The sequence below is a fragment of the Lipophrys pholis genome, assembly GCF_963383615.2.
Source record: "Lipophrys pholis genome assembly, chromosome: 3".
Lineage (NCBI taxonomy): Eukaryota > Metazoa > Chordata > Actinopteri > Blenniiformes > Blenniidae > Lipophrys > Lipophrys pholis.
This window is the reverse complement of record NC_137627.1, coordinates 34637734-34658067: the sequence shown is the minus strand read 5'-3', so window position 1 is coordinate 34658067 and position 20334 is coordinate 34637734. Positions and strand designations below refer to the sequence as shown.

The 20334-nt window shown below is 42.1% G+C and overlaps 1 protein-coding gene across 1 annotated transcript in view; it reads right to left on the bottom strand.

Annotated features, from left to right (window-relative positions):
• The window catches only part of nxn (nucleoredoxin), a 74496-nt gene that overhangs the window by 7895 nt on the left and 46267 nt on the right, over positions 1–20334 (bottom strand). The window contains exons 2-7 of the mRNA XM_080460585.1: positions 14535–14652; positions 9283–9416; positions 6698–6798; positions 6480–6586; positions 4982–5161; positions 3852–3976 (exon numbers count right to left, since the gene is read on the bottom strand). Of these exons, the coding sequence (XP_080316711.1) occupies positions 3852–3976; positions 4982–5161; positions 6480–6586; positions 6698–6798; positions 9283–9416; positions 14535–14652 (765 nt within the window). The remainder of the gene's footprint in view (positions 1–3851; positions 3977–4981; positions 5162–6479; positions 6587–6697; positions 6799–9282; positions 9417–14534; positions 14653–20334) is intronic.

The following is a 20334-nucleotide window of genomic DNA, read 5'->3' as shown; positions in this document are numbered from 1 at the left end:
CGACTATGACCTTGGTGTCCCAGATAGACGCTTCCCATTTAGACGCCTTATAAGTTAATTAATTGTAACATTTCAGTGACCTAGGATGAACAGTGATGTATTTTTTACAGCCGGGAAAAGAAAAACGCTCTGCCCGTTCCCGATGGCCAATGCAAGTTCAAACTTCCAACACAACTCATCATCTCATCTCCGACATGAGTTCAATTTGTGATGTTTTGTCGCCTTTGACCTGTTTTATATTAATGCCTCTGTTGGTAAAAACAAAGACAGAAAAGACTGAAAACATACGTTTTATGTTATATCTGTATCGCTCTCCGCACACGAAGCGTAGATCTAACCCTGGGATGTTCTCAATGTGACGCCAGACGACCAAGCGCAGCCCCACCGCGCAGCATTCCCCGCTACAATCATTGAATATCAAGTTCAAAGAGGTTTTAACCAATATTTATTCTCCACATTAACAATGAATCACAGAACTCCGAGGCAACCTTCAGCTTTCTTCATGTTTTGGTTTTCTGATCTACAAGTGTTTAATCTCATCAATCTGTTCCACTGCGTAATTATCGGCGGTAGCACGCAGACGATTTCAGTCCAAACTGGCCGTAAACAAACGGAGCATCAACAACTGGCTAACGGGGACGGTCAGTAATTAGATGGTGAGCGTTGTTTTGGAAGGACTTAGATTCAAAAGAGGCAGACATTATCTTGATTTGACCAAAATTAGACATGAAAGAGAGACACACAACTGGAAGTGAGTCATGTGGTTGATGTCGTCTCTGCTTGATGTGTGTGTTCAGTGTTTACCAGAGTTACCCGAAATGTTTCACCTAAAATCATTTGGTTAAATAAACATTACTGGATACAGCGCAACGCTTTCATGAGTTCATTTTTCTACTTTTCAAAAGAGCCGTTTCTGTCACTTTCCACCAAATCAAATTCTTCTGGAGCCACAAAACACGTTGAAAGATAAAAGATTACACAGCTTATAAAGTTAATTATGTGGTTTTGCTAAATGTGCAGTCACGGCTTAATTTTGGATTCATTTTGCCTTTTTAGCATCTGTAGCCATTATTTTGTTTTTTTCAGTCTTTACATTTTTGGCCTGTTTTAACTGATTCAGCCGTTTTGGTCGTTTTAGGCATTTTAACCTGTTTTTGCTCCATTCTTGAAAGTTTCAAAGATTTTGACAACTCCCTTTTCAGTGTCTTCTGTTCTGGGTTTTATTCATTTAAATAAGAATTTTAGCCTTTTTAAACATTTTAGCCAGCAGAGTCTTCTTGAAAATAAGCCAGGTATGGAAAGAACATTTAAAAAAGATAATAGGATGAAAATTGTAGTACGTATAATTTTCAGAGCGCTTCAGAGAGGAACTAAAGTAATACAAACCTGAATCTGGTCAAAGTTTCCTCACCAAGCCTGATAAACTGCTCATTACCGCACAGCAGAGTTTCTCCTTCTCTTCACCTGATTGATTGGATTCATTCATTCATTTATTGAGTGATTGGCAGTGAAAGCTCAGGGGTTCCTTCCATTCTGTACCTCAAGTTATCAGTGGATTTTGTTGTTGTACACAAACGTCTTGAACCAATATTTTGTGTACATTTGGGGGAGGCTGCGCATGTCTGCATGAAAGATGTTCTAGTATGTTTGATTTCATGATGCATGTCCAGTGGTGCTGCCCGCATGATGTCACTCTCCTCTGACCTCCACCTTCAGATCAGACTCTTCTCCACCTCTACAGTCACTGATCTCTCTTAAGCCCCGTTTCCACAGTGCCCCTTGGTGCCGGTACGGGTCAGGTCGGAACCGGTTGTTGTGTGTTTCCACTGACTCAGAACCGTCACCAACCGGTACCATTGGTAACCATTTCTCGCTACCCCTCCACTTGGGGTACCAGGCACAACGTGCCGGATATGAGGGGGAGGCGCTTCAACACTGCCGTCTGCTCATTAGTCCGTGTCAACCGCTGTTCTCCCAGCAAGCAGCCATTTCCAATCAGTTCTTCTGCAGCAATCAGGAAACTTTTTTGAAAATGTCCTCCCGTTATGGCGTCACATCCTGCGTGATTACGCAACCGTTCATAACCCTGCCTACATTTCAAACCGTTCCCCGTGTAATGGAAACGCGGCACTGATACGGGTCTGGTTACGGATAGTCAACCCCCACCTGACCGGCACCAAGGGGCACTGTGGAAACGGGGCTTTAGGGGCCTTCCACACCAGGAAACCGGTTAACCTAAACGAGCTGTTTTTGGCCCATCATCCACATGAGGCGGTGTTTTAGGAGCCCGAAGACGGGTTTTTGAACACGGGTCTCAGAGTGGGTAAATTCTAAAACCCCGGCTCGTGCCGTCCAACCCCCCGGGGTGGATGGCAAAGTCGGCAGAGACGATCATCCGTGGACAGAAGATGTCGTAATCGCCCCTCTCTCCCCCCAACGCGGTCCGCAACGTCACCTAATAACCACAACAATCAGGGACTACAAGCTCCGGTCGAGCTGCAGAAGCAAGAAGCAGGCGGAGCGGGGCCATAGACCTATAAAACTAGAGTTATATAGAGTGGTTTATGTGTTTATGTGCAGAAGTCTACTTCTAAATTTCTATGTGGTCTTATTTTTTCCTTTTTTTTGTTGTGTTTAGTGAGTCACAGCGCCACTAAAGGCCTGGCATGTGTACTACATGCCCTGAAGCCTCGTGTTGAGCCGTGTTCAGAGTGAGGTGTGGACAGAAGTTTTTTGGGAGAAGGCCAGGGAGAAAAAAGATCGTTTTTTCGTCGAGTACCCTAGACTCTCTCACTATTTACAGCGGCGACGACGTCATGCCGATGGTTTTTTTCCTTTATTAGTGATTCCACTACTGTGACACCAAATAATATCATCTCCTGACCTCCACCTCCTCGTGACTATTTCTCTCTCCATAAAATTCCTTGTCTTTGTCTTTTCTCTCAGGATTTAGCGCCAAATGCCGGCGATTAACAGGCTGAATGAGATGCAGAAATATTGACGAGGCGCTTTGCATTGACCATTTATGGTAGAAAGTGGGCGTGTTGAGGGCGTGTTGAAAGGGAAAGTGCGTGCAGATGTGCATATGCCCTTTTCAGCTTTTGGGCACACAAATGTTTTTAGTAGAAATCCTACACAAGGTTTAATAAATGAGGCTCCTGTTCTTCAAAGACAACCTTCTCTCCATTTGCACAATAGAGGGTAAGAAACACGATACACACAAAAAAACAGTCAAACTAAACTGTGAAATAAATGAAGTACCTCTGCTTTCTAAGAAACATTTGCACAACTATTGAAAGTTTAACCTTTCAAAGTAGAGTTTTGGTCCATTTCATCAATGATGGATGGTTTTATTTTTTCTTACATGTGCCTTTCAGAAGACACAAGTTTGAGTCTTGTGTTTTTATTAGAATATATATTCACTCCATTGTCATCATCTTTTTTTTTTTTTTTAAATGTAATTTATACACATTTTCCAAGATATATACTTTCTTTTTTAACCTAATCTTCTTTATTTTTATTCCAATTAATATACATAGCGAACAATATCGATAATAGCATAAAATGTGTATCTTCAACATCCTTTATTGTGCATCATCATATTATGATTAGAGAATAAATGAAGTGAGGTTGTTTACAGGTTATAGTAGGTTTTGTGTTGAAAGTGTCTCGGGTTTCTTCAAAACCATGTCAAAGCTATATACTCATAACTGGGTGATATACAAAAAATATAAACAACTTCTTTGACAAACAATCCCAGATGAGGCACAACACGATATAAAAAAACTGAAAAAATAATCCAAACTTGGGCGTCTGGATTGGCATTTTGCTCTAATCAGGAGTGGTCTTACCTCTCCAGCCACGAAGAAGAGCAGCGGCGTCTCCTCCTCCTTGGCTTTGTACTTGACCATGAGCTTCTCGGCTATTGGCTGGATCAGCTCCTTGGCCGGCTCCAGTTCACCTTCCTCCTCGGCGTCTGAGCAAACCAGAGACAGGAGAGACACAGGACGACGTTAAAAGAATTAAAAGATTCCACCTGGGAGGGGAAGAAATGCACAGATGAGTGAAAGTAGAAGCCCTGCAGGAGGAGAGACGACTGGCGGACAGATGAGTGATGAGATGAAAGAAGATGAACAGATGGACGCCATCTTGTTTAGTGATCCAGTTTGACTTTTAAAACACGAGGGTGGTCTCACGCTTGGAGCGTCATCACTGTGTTATAACAAGTCAAAAGGTTTTTATTGGAATCCATACAAACCACGTAATTATTCCCATATACCTTTTAACTAAATTGTGATGCATAGTTTATATTTCTGATTTCATTGTGTTGAATTCTTTTTTTTATGATTTATCGGTCTGTGATAACTTACGTTGGGATCCATATATACATTTGTGATAAACAATTTTGTGCAATAGATTTGTATAGGTAGAACTTGTATTTATCTATTTTCCTAAATTTATACCGTACTTTTGTACAATATTGTGTTTTTAATTGTTCAGTATAATGTCACTATTTCATATTTTCTATGGGTTTGTCATCATTATTTATATTATTTATTTATTCTATGAGGACCACAATGGAAATAAGTCTCATTTATGACTTTTTGGGTCATCCTCGTTTTTTTTTTACATGTCATCAAAATGTTTAATATATATTTGAATGTTTTATTTTGTATGCACATGAAGAAAATCCAAATAAACTCCTTCATTCATTCCTCTGCATCTGCTTAATAATGTCGTGGCCTCAGACCTGCATTCAAATCTAAACTTCCTCTTCATCAGTTTCCAAACCCAAACACAACATCACTTTAAGCTGTTGTACGAGAACAAGGAGCCGTCTCCACAGACCTCCGGACCTCTCGACTCTTTAAGAATTCTCCGCAGAGTCTGACATTCAATGTGTTCTGCTGTAAATGCCACTTCATTCAGGCGGAGCCCTGTGTGGCGCTGCGCTGCATTATGAACCCCTGGAGCTGCTCACCCACAAACAGGACGAGGCAGGGCCCCTCGTGGAGCTGCACGGCGTTGGACTCGCTCAGCTCGAGCACGGGCCGCGGGTGCCAGGGGAAGAGCCGGCACTCCGGGTCGTTCAGCACCTCCACACGGCCCTGTCGCGTGATCACGTGACCCTCCGTGTCCAGCAGGATCAGCGTGGGAATACCTGGGAACATTTTTTTTAAATAAAAAATTCAAGGGAAATGACTCAATTGTTCCCTGTGATTTCCAGCTTCGTGCATATTTTTGAATTTGTACTTACAACTGCTCTGAATATATTTTCTGTGTTATTCACACTGCAAAAATATCTCTTGCTTATATTTTTCAAAAAGAGCAGTTTGCAATGTGTGGGGCCAGCCTTCTCCTGGGGGGGGGGGGGGGGGGGGGGGGGCGCCAGAGAGCATTGAGGCCTTTCTCAGTATGATTTTTTTTTTTTGGCACACATTTAAAACTGGTTCGTACTCTAGTTTGACTACAAAAATCCCGTTTGGGTTTTAAGTGTGGATTTTGCATGTTATCCCTGTGCTATTGTAGGTTTTCTACAGGGACACCGGTTTTCTCCCACAGTCCAAAAACATTGGTTTGTGGATAAATGGTAACTTCAAAACAATTGTCGGTGTGAGTGTGTGGTCTCTGTCAAGGTTCAACTGCACAACAACTAGTTGGGGAAAAAGATGTATAAAAGATGAGGATCTGACAGTAGCACACCAAGACGATGACATGCAGTGCATCAGTCGGTACATTTTATGTGAGACTGATATGAAGCATAAGTAGAAGCTCGGAGGGGGAGATTTCATCATGGGGAGGAATCATTTATTTAAAATGACGTGTGCGACGAGGAGAAATCGAAGCCACATGGCTGAAAGTTTTAGAGTTTCTTGGTACATCGACTCGGATAAAGAATGCGTTTTTCACCCTCTGCTTAGTCGTTTGTTTGACTTTATCTACATGTTACTGTATCCCACCGTCCTCCCTGCTACAAGCCCCTTGGCTTATTACCCGTCTTATCAGAAACAGACACAATCAGGCGGCCAGCAGTGTGCATGAGTCGGTGTGTTTCAGTCTGACTGCAGTCAGCAGGGGTGAACTGCAGGAGGGAGGGGGGGGGCAATATTGACTCTTCCTCTGTGCATTCCTCGCATTCTCTGCAGGACAGGCGGATAGTGAGTGCTCACCAACTCCATCCACAGTGCTCTGGTCGTGCACAAGAGGAGGGAGTCGGGAGAAAAGGCTCGGCAGGGGAGGGAGAGGAGCAGCGTTTCCGCAGCGAACGAGATGGCAAACTTGATAATCGGCCCACATTCCTCAGGCTGCAGGGCAATCTGTGCTGCGGTTCGTCTGCGCAGCACCAAGAGCTGTCAGCCATTGTGCCAGTGTTCCAGCGTGAGGCCTAACTACACATGGCAGCCAGGAAAGAAAAAAAAATCTCTTGTGTTTGCTTAAACGTCTGGGGAAAGGTTAAGAAGGAACCGGCCGATGAATACCTTGTATTCCATACAGTCTGTTGAGTCGTGATCGCCGGGCCTCGTCTGAATACGGCACCGCCAACCACGGCATCTCACTGAAGTACTGCTTGAAAGACTCCTCCGACCTGTTGGAGAGGAGAACAACACGTCGACTTAAATACCCGTCTTATCAAGGAGACGGAAGGAGATATATGGGTAGAAAAAAACCCCAAAACATCTGGGACAGTGACTCTCACCGGTCAGCGCTGACGAACACAATCTCAAACTTCTGACCCGACTCTTTGACGGTTCGATACGATTCCACCAAGACCCGAGTCAAACTGCGACATGGTGGACACTGACAGAAACACAGCAACAAGAAAGAGTGAATAGAGTACCATGTCAGGATTCTGAGGGTCTGCTGCAGAGTATTTCCTTCTTTCTACAAACCAGGAACCTGCTCTTTTAAACCCAGGTTAGAAATATTAGCTCAGGTGATCCTCCAGCATAGTCAGGATTGAGGAACCAGAGAGAAACAGTACGGCAGCAGGAAGCTTTAACCTCAAGCCGGTTCTGAATTCAACTTCTATACAGAAGATTTAATGTGAGATGGAGATAAAACCTTCACTACAGGCTGAAAAAGTCATTTAATTCATGATCACATGTTTGTCTCCATCCAGTTTTGTTCAAAAACTGTAGAGTGGGTCTGCTTTACATGGTGCTTATTTTAATAGCAACAATTGGCCCATATTCTAATTTCCTGGTCTGGATCACAGTTGGGAAATTGAACTTTATGAGGGTTCATTGCTCCAGCTATGTGAAGTTAGCAGTAGAAGCCACAGTACGCTTGGTCGTCATTTAACACATAATATAAAACACAATCTGCAGCAGTCACACAGAAAACTGTGCAATTATGTCTGGAAGTAAGCAATTTTTAACTAGAATATATGTGTTGCTTGGAGACTAAAATGTCAAAATATTGTGGGAAAATGAACCCTTGAGTTTGAGAAACGGACAAGAACCACTTTGATTTTCCCTGCAAACTTTCAAAACCTCAAAGAAATGAGGATGATGAAATTTAATTCATTATAAAGCTTGACTAATAAGAGTTTTACAGAAAAAACAAAACAGACTTTTGTCACTGAATACAATTAAAGTAAAATCACATAATATTCATTGTTTGTAGCATAAATGTGGAATTTCCTGGTAACAAAATATATTATCGACCACGGCTGCTTCATATTGTTCTTCAAAATATCTTTGATACACGATGAGCCTTAACACCATTTCTTTTATTAATCTGGTGCCAACGACTTTCCATTGCAGCTCAGGCTCATGGTAATCGATGCAGCGTGCCAAGCGCCTTCATTAAGCCCGACTTGAATACAAACACAAAGAGACAGTGGGATGAACATGTGACGCATTAAGCTCCCATCGGTTCATGGCTCATTACGTTACTTCCTCTTCGGCTTGTCATGGAAACAAAACGGTGGATATATCGGCTTCACACTCCACTCATGATGAGACGTCGCTGCTGTTCTCTTATCCAGCCCTCTAATGCAGCCCTGGGTTTTCTGATCTTTGTAGGGATCAATTTGTGGAGGAAAAGAGAAGATGAGGGGACGTTTGGGTGTGTGTGTGTGTGTGTGTGTGTGTGCGGTATTTTTTTTTGTTTTAGTAATCGGAAAAAGTAAAGTAACACAAAAGGTTTGTTGTCAACTGTAGTAAGTATGATTTCACAGAGTTAACTGCAGATAAACTGTAAGAAGAAAATAAAACAGCGCAGAATCTAAAGTAAGATCAAGTGAGAGCGAAACAGTTTAACTGGTATTCATCTGATAAGGCCACAAAACATTTTGAAACTCATCAAGAAGACTTTCATTAATAGTGTGAGACAAAGTGTGTCCTTACAGTTCATATCTTATTACAATTATTATACATTTTTATATCATTTATTTTTTTTTTTATATATTTTATATTCATTATTTTTATTCATTTTATTCATTTATTCTTATTTCACAAATATTTTGAGATGTTTTATTTGATCAACTCCTGGTAAAGTTTAATCTTGCCCTATGATGAAGGCAATTCTGCAGAAAAATTCCACAAAATTCACTTCCTTAATCAAAACCTTCTACAGGAGAAAAAAAATAGGTCATGTGTATTTCTGTACTGGGCCACTGCAGGTCTCCAGAAGATTAGGAGAGAAATTACTCCAATGTACTTGTATAAATGGATGCCAAGGTGAGGCGCTGGCATCTCAAGTTCACAAAATTACTTTAATAGCAGATGGATTTACAGACGTAACCAAGAGGAATGTGGCGCAGGAACACCACACAAACTGGAATGACCTGGGAGACTAGCCTTTTTCAGATTTGTATGGGTTGTGTGGTGCGAGCCAGCGTTCAGGCGTCGGCGCTCTGCGGAGTCGGGATCCGAGGCTGCGGCTCTGGCAGCCGCCGTGCCGGCGCTGCATCTCATCACCGGCAGTCCAGAGATGATTCAACGCCTTTCATGCATTGAAAGTCGTGACCTTCGCAGACTATCGGCGCATCCAGCAGAGCGACACAATGGCTTGATGTCATTGGGGTGTGGCGGGAGCTGCAGAGGTGGCGGTGGAAGGACTGACGGCGATGGTTAACCGCTGCTAATGTAAACAAAGACACACAATGGCGTCACCGCTACCCTCCTGCTATACTCCCATATCTGCCCCGACGAGCGCTCTGCTTCTTCCTGCCGTGCCCTGCTGCTGCTGCCCCTCCGAGGTCTCCGTCTTTTCAGAGTTAAGGTGGATGGAAAGAGAAAAACCAAGGTCCTCTTTGTCTGGTGGATCTGCACTCACCCAGTGTGCCGAGAAATACACTCCCACATAGTGTCCCTCCAGAGAGCTGCTGTCTGCCGTCTGCCTGTTGTTCCTGAGCAGAGGCCCTGCCACCACCTCCGCAAACGGCTTCGGGCCCCAGGGGAACTCCAGGCCTGAGACACAGTTAGGAAGGACAGAGGGCAAATGAGACACAGGAAAGAAAACGTGAGTTTATTGGAGCGAGACAGAGCTGACCGATTATGAGGGGAATCTGAAATCAGTTCAGCCTGCTGTCGCTCTCCTCATGAAACGACCAGTATGCACAGTTCAATGTGATTGGGAAGCATGACCAACTTGTGCTTGTATTGTTTCCAACAGAAATGTATTTTTTGTCTCACTCTCAATACACAGGAGTTTATTATTCCTGCATCACATCACAGCCACATCATGGAAAACTGAGCTCATGGAAACATGTTAAAGCAGGTCTTATTTACCCTGCGTCGCTAAATGCAGCGATAGCCACCAGTAGATTAGTCCTACTTTACAAAGCTTAACAATATGATTTACAAGCATCCAGCCATGTGCAATGAGGCCCGTGGGAAGTTAAACTTTATCAGAGTCACAGATGATCATTTTAAAATCAGTTTTTCAGAAATTGACACTTTTTCACCAAAGAACTTGATCAGAAAAATTGATTTTGATAAAAAGATCATTAAAATAACTGGAATCATATAGAAAGACATTTGCAGCACATACCAGACCATAATTTAACCGATTTCATCATTTTGTTTTCCTTTTTGAAAGTGGAGGCAGAGCAGACAAGCATGTGTCCAACAGTGACAGTTTCTCTCTCGGAGCAATCGTGACGATGATGATGATCCCAGTGAATGAGAGTCACACTCAATCTCTAAAACCAGATACGCCTTTCATCTCAGCCCCACAAAGTTATTTCAAACGGCCCTAATTTTGAGATATTGTTGAAAACTGAGATTTATAATTCACTCTGTGATTTTATGATTGTTTGTAATCCAAACTCTGAATCCTGAACCTCGAACTACGCCGCTGCCGAGGCTAAAATCATTGAGACCATTAGTCTTTTTCTGTCTCTATCCTGTTTGTCCAAAACAAAAAGTCATCCACATTTGTCTTTTTTTGTTTACTATATCCTTTTGAATAATACCTCTGAAGCGAAAAAAGAAAAAAAAGGGGGATGGTGGGGGTTGATGACCTCTAAAAGCTGGGCCTCTCCAGCAAATGAAGACTGTCAGAAATACTTCCCTTTTGCTCCCTTTCACACTTTTCTCTCCCCTTTCAAGGTTTTTTTTTTTTTTTCTCCATCGTTCCCAGTCAAGCTCTGGAGATGCATTTGGTACAGCTGAATTAAAAAGAAGCATAATCACAAATAGAAAAACCTTGTCAGGCAAATTCAGAATGGCCTCTTTATGCGAGCGCGGTTGTCTAGGGCTTCATTAGGCAGGAATGACACGTCTGCATTGCGCTGGCGCGGCCTTTCATTGTCGTCCAGATTGTAAAAGTGCACTCCATCTTTACGCTGTGGGCGAGTCTGCCGCCACTCAAGTCAGGCCTTTCATCGAGAGTGAAAGGCAGACGGTCCTGAATTGTTCACCTGCCCCTCCCAGGCTCGATGTAAGGCAAACTTTCTACTGCTCTTATCCCCCCCCCCCCGAACTGCGGCTGCTGTACATGAATTGATTTGTCATGTTAGGAAGCGTTCCCAGTCAGAGATAGGCGCAATAAAGGAAAATGCAGCAATGTTTTTCAAATTTGAAGCACATGTCAAACTATAAAAAAAAAAAAGAAAAAAATTCAAGCACTGGAGACCATATTTGCTACCGAGGCCACAAATTAATCCCACATCTACTTTGGAAAACAGTTAATGAATCATGGAAATATCACAGACGGCCGAGGCTGGCTTTCATGAGGCAGACATTTATCACAGCACTCATAGAAAATCCACAGAGCAGCCGTTCTCCCTTATCACACCACTATAAAGCGCCAACAAGCTGACCAAACAGTGTGAAGGGGGAAAACTATTTAAAAACACTGATATTTTCTCCAGTTCTCACAGAGGTAAAGGAAAGGAATGCAAGCCCACTCTTGTTAATTCTCCATCCCCACTTCAAAGAGCAGAAATGACAGGTTTAGCAGAGGAGGGCATGAGACACGGACACGCTGGAATATTCACGCTGCACCATAATTACGACAGCGACGACTCACACACCAGGAAAAACTTTTACCTGTAAAGAATGGTAACTTACTTACAGTGTTTGCCAGAGCTGTATGATTCCTTCAAGTGAGTCAGTAAGTAGGAAAAGTGGGACTCTAATTGAATTAAGAATTGGTAAAACTTATATGACATAAACTGAAATATCTTAAGTAATTTTGGTTCCTTTCAGGAGCTTTAGGGTCATAAATCAAAGCTGAAATAAGACTAATCTTACTCACTCATTCATCAGAATAATTCAGAAAATCTCTAATCCAGAGACCGTCCGTGGATTCAGTAGAAAACAGCTGTCTCACCATTAGACCCACTCAGATTGATTTTGTTGTATATGGAGCAGCAGCCTCACTTCGCTTCACACTTGATTTCCATTTCCCCGGTGAAGATAAAAGCAACTTTTCACAGGGGGATAGCTTCATGGTATAGTTATCATTTGCGAACATGAAAGAAGTCAGCATGAAAACCGGAGAAGAAATGGAATCTCACTCGATCAGAAGTATTTCAAACAGCGTGGAGAGATAGTTTGTTAATCTATGAAAAATCCCTTTGAGTGACATTACATTGTAAAGAAGCAAAATTTGCCTTGATACACTTTCATCCCATGACCTTATATGTTCATTCTGTATTGTGTTTGTTTACTCCTGTCAATGTAAAAAAACTCCTAAATAAAAAGTAGAAAAAAAAGAAAAAGAAAAATCCCTTCGCAAAAATCGAACTGGCTACTATTCCTCCTTAATAGAAGAAAGCAAGAACCCTAGATTTCTCTTCAGTACTGTAGCCAGGCTGACAAAAAGCCACAGTTGTTCAACCTCATATCCCATTAACTTTGAGTAGTAATGACTTTGGAAACTTTGTTAATTACAAAATTCTAACCATTAAGGATAAAATTAAAGACTCACTGCCCAAAGCTGTTGCAACCACATCTTCAGACCTGTCACTAGAACCTGATTTACGGTTATCCAGCTTCCACACTATAGAGCTCTCCGAGTTCTCCTCAATCGTGGCTTCATCTAAAACGACAACTTGCCTGTTGGATCCAATCCCGACTAAACAGTTTAAAGACATTTTCCCCGTGATTAGTGAGTGTAGAAATAACAAGTTGAAAAAGTATTTTTTAATAGTAGTCTATTGCTTATTGACAGTGAAAGTGACAATACAGGGATCTATGTAAAGATGAACTTGTAAGGCCTTGATTTCTTTAAATCCAACATCCCAAAAACTACAGTAAAGACAATCCAATGTGGAGCCACTTTGCCAATACACAACGCTGACACACAAATTAAAGATTAACTCTGGGAACGATTCTGACTTGTGAAGCAGTTCAGGTGCATTTCGGTGTTAACCGTCTAATGTATATCCTAAATGGTCACTGAGGAAGCCGCAATGATGGGAATTACTTTCAGAGTGTGATAAATCCTGCAAAAAGAGTTTTTATTGGAAGCATTTTGATCCATTTGCTCCACTAACATCTGGAAAGTTTATTCTGCTATGGTTTTTACATTTGATTTCTTTCTTTCAAAGTTGTTTTGTGCCAAGTGAGCTTTTTTCCCCAACTCCTGCCCAAAGTGATGAGAAAACCTAACCTTAATTATTATATGGGGAAACCTAAACAAACAAATGCCATATTTCCATCATTTTTTCCACAAATACTGGTTTGACATTAGGCCGGGGTTGTGCGAGTCTCTTCTTCCGCAGTGGTTTGAAGGCATGTGAATGGAGTGTTGGCAGCACCTCTTGTTTATCTTATAAACCTCAAAACTCTGGCAGGAAACTGTATGTGAAAACCAGTTTCCTGCAGTAATTGATCAGAAAATGTGATCAGATCTCTATCTAAGTCACAAGTACAGGCAAACAACCCAACACCTCACAAGCAATTACGCGTAATATAGCACATCTTGAAGCATATTCAATAAAAACTCTCAGTGATGGTGGGGGGGAAAAAAATAAAAAAATAAAAAAAAAAGAGTCATATTGTGCAATGGACTTAGCGACAACTTAAAATTGTGTAAATCTGACTTCAAATTTCTTCAAAAAACACATTGAAATGTAAAATAATGAATCATTACAATGAAAAATGATTGGAATTACAAATGATTAAGAAAAATAACTAAGGTTTAGCTTTTTGCTCTGGGTAACAATGGATTTCGCAAAAATGAGCCTCGACTTCAGCCTATATCCATTTTGGTTACAAAAATTAAAAAAATAAATAAATAAAAAGTCGGTGTGAACTTTTAATTACTATAAACTGAATGCACAAAATGTCAATGTTTGCACTGTAACTGAAATAAACCAGTCATTCAAAAAGAGACAGTCTCTGCTGACGACTCAATAAAAGGCAAATTGGATTTAGGAGTGGACATCCTGAGAATATAAATGATAAGAAGCAGTTCTGAAAGGAAAAATGGTCTCAACATGTTTCCAGGATTGATTATCAGCTACAGGAAGGCATACTGTTGCCAAAGGTTCAACCAGTCATTATATATAAGGATTAACTTACTTTTCCTACAGTCATATGGGGTTTGTCCATTAGTGTACCGATCACATTTTAGGACTCAGCAGAAAACCGTGAAATTCCTGCCAGTGTCTTTGACCCGTTAATTACACAATTCCAATTTACCGGTTTTTCTAGTAATCATAATAAGACGAGCTCTTTATGCCCTTTCGCCTTGGGGGAATCCGGATGTTTACCCGCTGCTGTTTTATGGGAGACAAGTGGGAGTGGCAGGTGAAGGAGAACCGTCCAATCTGCAGGTTTCAAACTCTTGAGTGTAAAAGTGTTGCAGCCAAAAGCGAACGCTACCTGGGATTCTTCAGGGCGACACTGCTGCGACAGGCTAAATGTGAGGTGAAGATATCTGCATTGTCTTGTCCTTCTGACCCCACAATGTGCTCCAATTACTTCATTAAACCATGACTCTTTTCAGGGATGAATGGTTGGTGGTCGGGGTTAAGGTTAACCGTTCAGCGGAGCAGCTTAGGGGTCAGCGCTTCAGGCTGGGAAATAAAAATAAATCAGCAAGATGGCTTGAGGATGAGTGCCTGGGCTCACCTTTAGGGTCGTCTCTGACCACCAGCAGGCCGTTTCGACACACGATCTTCCCCGTTGCTGCGTCCACAAACACTAGAGACGGGATGCTGGTTACTTTGTACTTGTTCCACAGCTTCATCTGCAGAGAGACAACGATGAGAGAGATTGTTAAGAGAATGCGGATGGAAAACACCTCAGGAGGAGCGTATTGGTAATTATGCCAATTTCAGAGCATGGTGTAAAACTAAAATCTTGACAGCAGCATCATGTTTACCTGACAGGATAAACAACGGTCTAATGAAATACATACACTTCTTAACACTTGTGTAGCTGGTTAAAGGAGAGGCATAAGGGCATGAGAGCAGCATAAAGTGCCACAGTAGTGGCAGAGGCCCTGTGGTGACTGAATAGAGGGAGATAAGCACATTGCTGCACTTGAAAGAGGCCAAATTGGAGGAAACTTGCATGGCTCCTGCTGTGCTATGAATAAAAGGAAAAAGAGAAAAGCAGCATATACAATTCATACATTTAACAGGCATTCATGATCACCCGCTGCTCTTAAAATCAGGCAGAACACCGTTTATATGACAAGCTGATGTTAATACAGCCCAATAAAGTAACAAAAAGAAAGGGGGGAAAAATAAATCCTCACACGAGCTGACAGCATTCACAGAGTTCAGCGATCAGTGTAGTCCTTTACATCAAAGGGCAGATCAGGCAGTTTCTGGGGCTCACTTTCCATATCAGAGGCAGAGTCCGACGCAGTGAATAGAGAATAGCCGCGGCACTGTGCAGCGCTGCTGCTTCGCCGACTACAGAAGAACCAGCGCCGATGTCACATCACATCCTGAAACTAGCTTCAGAAGTCCAGAGACGAGGGAAGGAAACCGAGTGTGGTTCATCCTTTACTGATGCAAATCCTTTACTGTACTGTTTTATAGGTTTATTACTGAAAGACTGGGAAACTGATATTTAAAGATTCTAAAATTACTTTTATTGATATCTTGACACTTTCACTTAAAATATCCCAAAACAAGATAAATGGCCCACCTGATATTTGTAAAGCTTCACTTCTGACACACTAGTCACCACCTCCATAAATCAATGAGTCTTTGGAGAAATTATTGAACTTCATTTTCTTCCCCCTGGTGGGACTGTTAATGCGTCGCTTCATGTAAAGTTTGTCAGAAATGGTAAATCCAACCATGTAAAAAATAAATAACCAACCATCTACCTGCCCAAGAAATTACTATATTCTCGGCACAATCTGACTTACAAAAGTGACATTTGAGAGTTGCATAAAGTAATCTAGAAGTCACCAAATACAATCACTAATATTGCCCAGACAGTCTTGATAATAAAAAATAACACTGTGACATTCAAAAATCTTTAAATAAAAACTATATTTTTCTTCATACAAAGCTTGTTTTTTTTTTTTTTTTGCACCAGAGCCAAATGCTTGAGTGTCTGTATGATAAAATGATTTACAGTGCGACTCATTCCAAGCGATTTTCCAGCCAAATGAAGTGAGCGCCGTTTTCCTCGGGGCTGAGTGAAGTCACTCTGGAGTTTGGTTTCTTTTGAGCTACAGGCAGACGAAAAACCTTTTGTTGCTCGGTTTGCAAAAACGGTGACTTCTCTGCACTGCAAGCCTCCAATACAAAGACTTGAATGAGAGAGCGAGAGAGAGAGAGAGAGAGAGAAGAGGTAAACACTTGCAATCGGGATGGTTTATTCATATGGTTCGCCTCCTTTGAGAGACAACATGTGGAGGTCAACCTCAGACTCTTTAAGGTCAGACGCTCGGTCCCTCGGACAAGACAACCCGGAGCCGCATGACCCGTGTCGGTCTGGACGTCACTCAAACGCAAACTTCAGAGTCTGCCACAGTCAACATCTTTACCACACGTTGCTCTGGAAATTCAATCTTGTGCTCACAAATTGACGGGGTTAAGGGGGTTTATAGGACGGCCGTCTCCAAAAGCCAGCAGCCCAACAGTGCGTCCGTGAATCTACAGCCGCTTCGCACTCAGCCGGTTCCTGACGCCCAGGCTGAGGAAGCTTTGATGGCAGGATCAGACTGAAGATGTGTGAGATGGACCAGAGAGTGATGAGGTGATCGATTCTGTAGAAAACAATCCACTGAGAGCGACGAGCAACAATCATCAGAAACACTGAAGTGGAAAAAGTGCATTTTGTTATGCAATTGTTTAAAATGAGTTTTTAGGTATTTTTATGTTTAATTCATCAGAATTACAACTATTTACTATTCCTTCCTACTTCTGAACACAAATATGTGCATTTGAATCAGTTGTTCTGTACTATTACAAGCCTTTCCCACACCAAGACTGGAATCAACCCGAACACACAACACATTAAACAACACTCTTTTTGTGTATCCTAACCACACATGTAGTCTGATCTTGGTTGTGCATGTTTCAGACGTGTCCAAGCCTCGACACCCGACTCATGAATGTGTTGGAGACAACAAGCCACTCGTCTCACTGTTGAAGCAGGAAGGATTCTCAAACGGATCATGATTGGACAACAATGGGTTTAAGTAGAACTGATGGAAAAGTATAGCGCGACAACACATTCCCCATCAAAAAACAACAACTTATCACTTTAAAAGTTGATTTTAGATTTTTGTAATTCTTAGAGTTGGTAAAGTGGAGATGTTGACAAGAGCTGGCTGGATTCAAATTTTACCGACTTCTCATTTTTGTGTGTTTTTTTTTCTTTTTTTTTTTTAAGGCAAGTTGAAGAAATGCAATAAAACAAGATAAAGCATTTTAGTCTGTTTAAACTTAAATATTAAGCTCTGCAGTGCAATCCTACAATCATGATTCTGTCAGCCTCTTTTGATCCAGACGCCTTTTCACTGAATCTATAACCACATGGCAGGTTAATGCACACCATCGGAGATTATGTTAAGATAACATAAGTGCAGGGTTATTCATTTAAAGAGCAGAGGACGAGAGTGGTGCACCTCCTCCAAGCCTGCAGCATCAAGAGAGCAAAGGAGGGCTGTGCAGCGATTCCCCCTCTTTGTCTGGGCACTAAACTCACTGCATCCTCTAATCAGGTCTGCCTGCAGATCAGAGAGAAGCTAAATATTTTCCACGCTTTACATCCATTTTTAGAATGAAATGTCTGCTGTGATTTCATGGTGACTGATCGACCCAGTGAGTAACGAGACACAAACACGCACGTTGCAGAGTCTCGTCGCCAACGTACAAATCGACAAATGGATTTCTGCATCTTCACAGACGAGCTGTGCGAGGGGTGGGGGCGGATCAATGGGAGTCGTACAGGTATCACAGCAGAGTCACAGCAGAGTGTTGATTTTCACTGTCGTCTACTTGCCGCTCCAGAACCATCCCCTTCAAACCCTGAAGATCTTCACACTTGTAGTAGCAACTCCTCCTACTCTTGTTCTCATGAAAAGAAAACATGAGGATTGGATGTCGGCGATCAATTTCCCTGCTGAAATATTGGTTCATTGCTGAGCTGCAGGATTTCTACTGTAGTTCAGACAATAAATACAGGATGTGACATGATCGGTTGTAAAAAATGGCACATAACTCATAACTCATGCACTCGGGTGAGGGCGCGTCTGGCATCGTTTCATAGACGCCTTTCCCATGTGCTGCTGTGTGCAGGGCAAAGAAGATTAAAGCAATAGTTTCATGTTGAGTAGGAAATGCTATTATTTGCCTTCTTGCTGTTTGAATTACAACATTCTTTCATATCTGCACCCTAGCTATCAAGCTACAGCCTGCAAGCTCAGCTCACAGGGTGAAACAGTTACTTTCTCTAAAAGTAATGAAAACCCAGTCACTCAATATTTTGGCATTTGGCCAGAAAGTCCATTTGTAAACTTCAGAGGCACTTTGAACTTTCTGACCTCAGGACAGATGGACTGTTAGGTTTATTCGCTTTCTTTAGCGTTTGACACTTACATCTGGAGCTAAAGCCAACGTGTTCTGGTCACGAACTAATGTTTTCAAAAATATCAAATAATATCTCAAACCACCTCCCGGTTCCTCCCAGATGTGGAATTCAAACTCACACTGGGGATAAAGCTCATATAACTCAAAGAACGTCACTGGACAGCATCTCAGATCAGCACACATCATTTCTAAAGTACACTCATTCACTACAAACTTCATATAAATGGTAACAGAGGGACTGATTGACCTTCGTACAAAAAACAACTTATCTAATGCTTACATGTGAAGTCTTTTTTTTTGAAAAAACAAAAACAAAAAACAACCCAATAAAACCCATCAAAATTGATAAATTGTTCTATATTGTTGCAGGAAACAATGATTATTGTTGCTCTCACATCAATCAATGTAGCACAAAACAAGAATAAATAACAGTTCAGCTAATCGTTTGTGAGCAACAGTGAGATGACCTGATGCTCTCTCTCATTTTCTTGCTCTTAAACCTTTGGACATGTTAATAAATCAATAAAAAGCTGTCAGGAAAGGTCCATTACATCTGTATCGTGTAACTTCCCACTTTTTCTGTTTGACTGAAAAAGGAACATGTAGTATGGGAACCCTGGTGAGTAAATGATCAGAATGTTGTGTAAACCTCTGAAAACAGTGATGCTTGGTATTTCCTGAGCGTCTCTCCATGATACGATGCAGTGTGGGATTGTGTGCAGTAAAAAGATTTATATTAGAAAAACTACAAAGAGTTTTTATTCTCAACCTATGTAATAATGATACGCTAAGATGTTTTTTAATGTCCTAACATGCACAGATGTTTTTCCAACTATTCAAAGAGGCCATGAAATCATCATTTAAACTGTATGGAGATTATCTTCATAGGATCAGCATTGCAAGTGACCAATGCTAAGGCTCTCTACAGTGACTCCTATTCATTACCATTATCAACAGAGTGTGTTACGAGCAGCAGATCGAGCGATATCGTTACACACTGGTTTAACTGTGCCAATAACCCTGTGGAGAAAGGCCACCAACTGTTAAGACTCCAGGGAGCTGGAAATCCATACTAACAATCCATTTACTCTCCTAGACACGCCAGCATTAGCCTCACACTACACCCCGTGCTCATCATACTAATTGGATCACGCATGGCTGCGGATCCATATCCCAGAAGAAGAGCGAATCAGCTCGGTGTGGGGCCGCTGGACGTGTGCGTGTGCATGGCGATAGCAGGGCTGAAAATCTTATCGCCTCACCGATCAAAGAAGCGGCTGATTGTACTTTAAGAGCTGCCTGATGGGATCAATGACTGCATGCATGTACGACCTGTACCCCGAAGAGAACGGGAGTAAAGGAGGAGCAGGAATCGAGGCCGAGATATCAACGTTTTCATGTTAAATGTCATGCGTGCCGCTCGCTTTCATGCTCCTTCACACTGCTGCACTTTATGGAAACAGTCTGCACTTTAAGAGGTGGTTACTTGCAGTGGAGACGCTCCAGTGCTCTGTGGTCTAAAACTTTTAAAATCCCCTCACATCTGCTTCGGGTTTTGGCCTCGGGGAACGCCCGTCTCACTGAAATCTGGCCTCCGTCACTCACAGGCTGCGGTGGCCGAGCGTCACGTTGCCGAGATAACTGGAGTGGAAGAGATTTCTTCACTCATCTCCAATTCACCTGCGATTGTTCCAGTCCTATCTCCTCACAAATCTACTTTCACTGGACCGATTAGGCCGGCGGCGTCTGCCAGTCGCTCCCATCGCCGCTTCATTACAAGCGTGCCACTACAGAAGAGAGTCGGCCAACAGAGAACAGAGGATATGAGAGGTTTCCTGCCGGTGTGCTGATAACAGCTCAGAATTTCA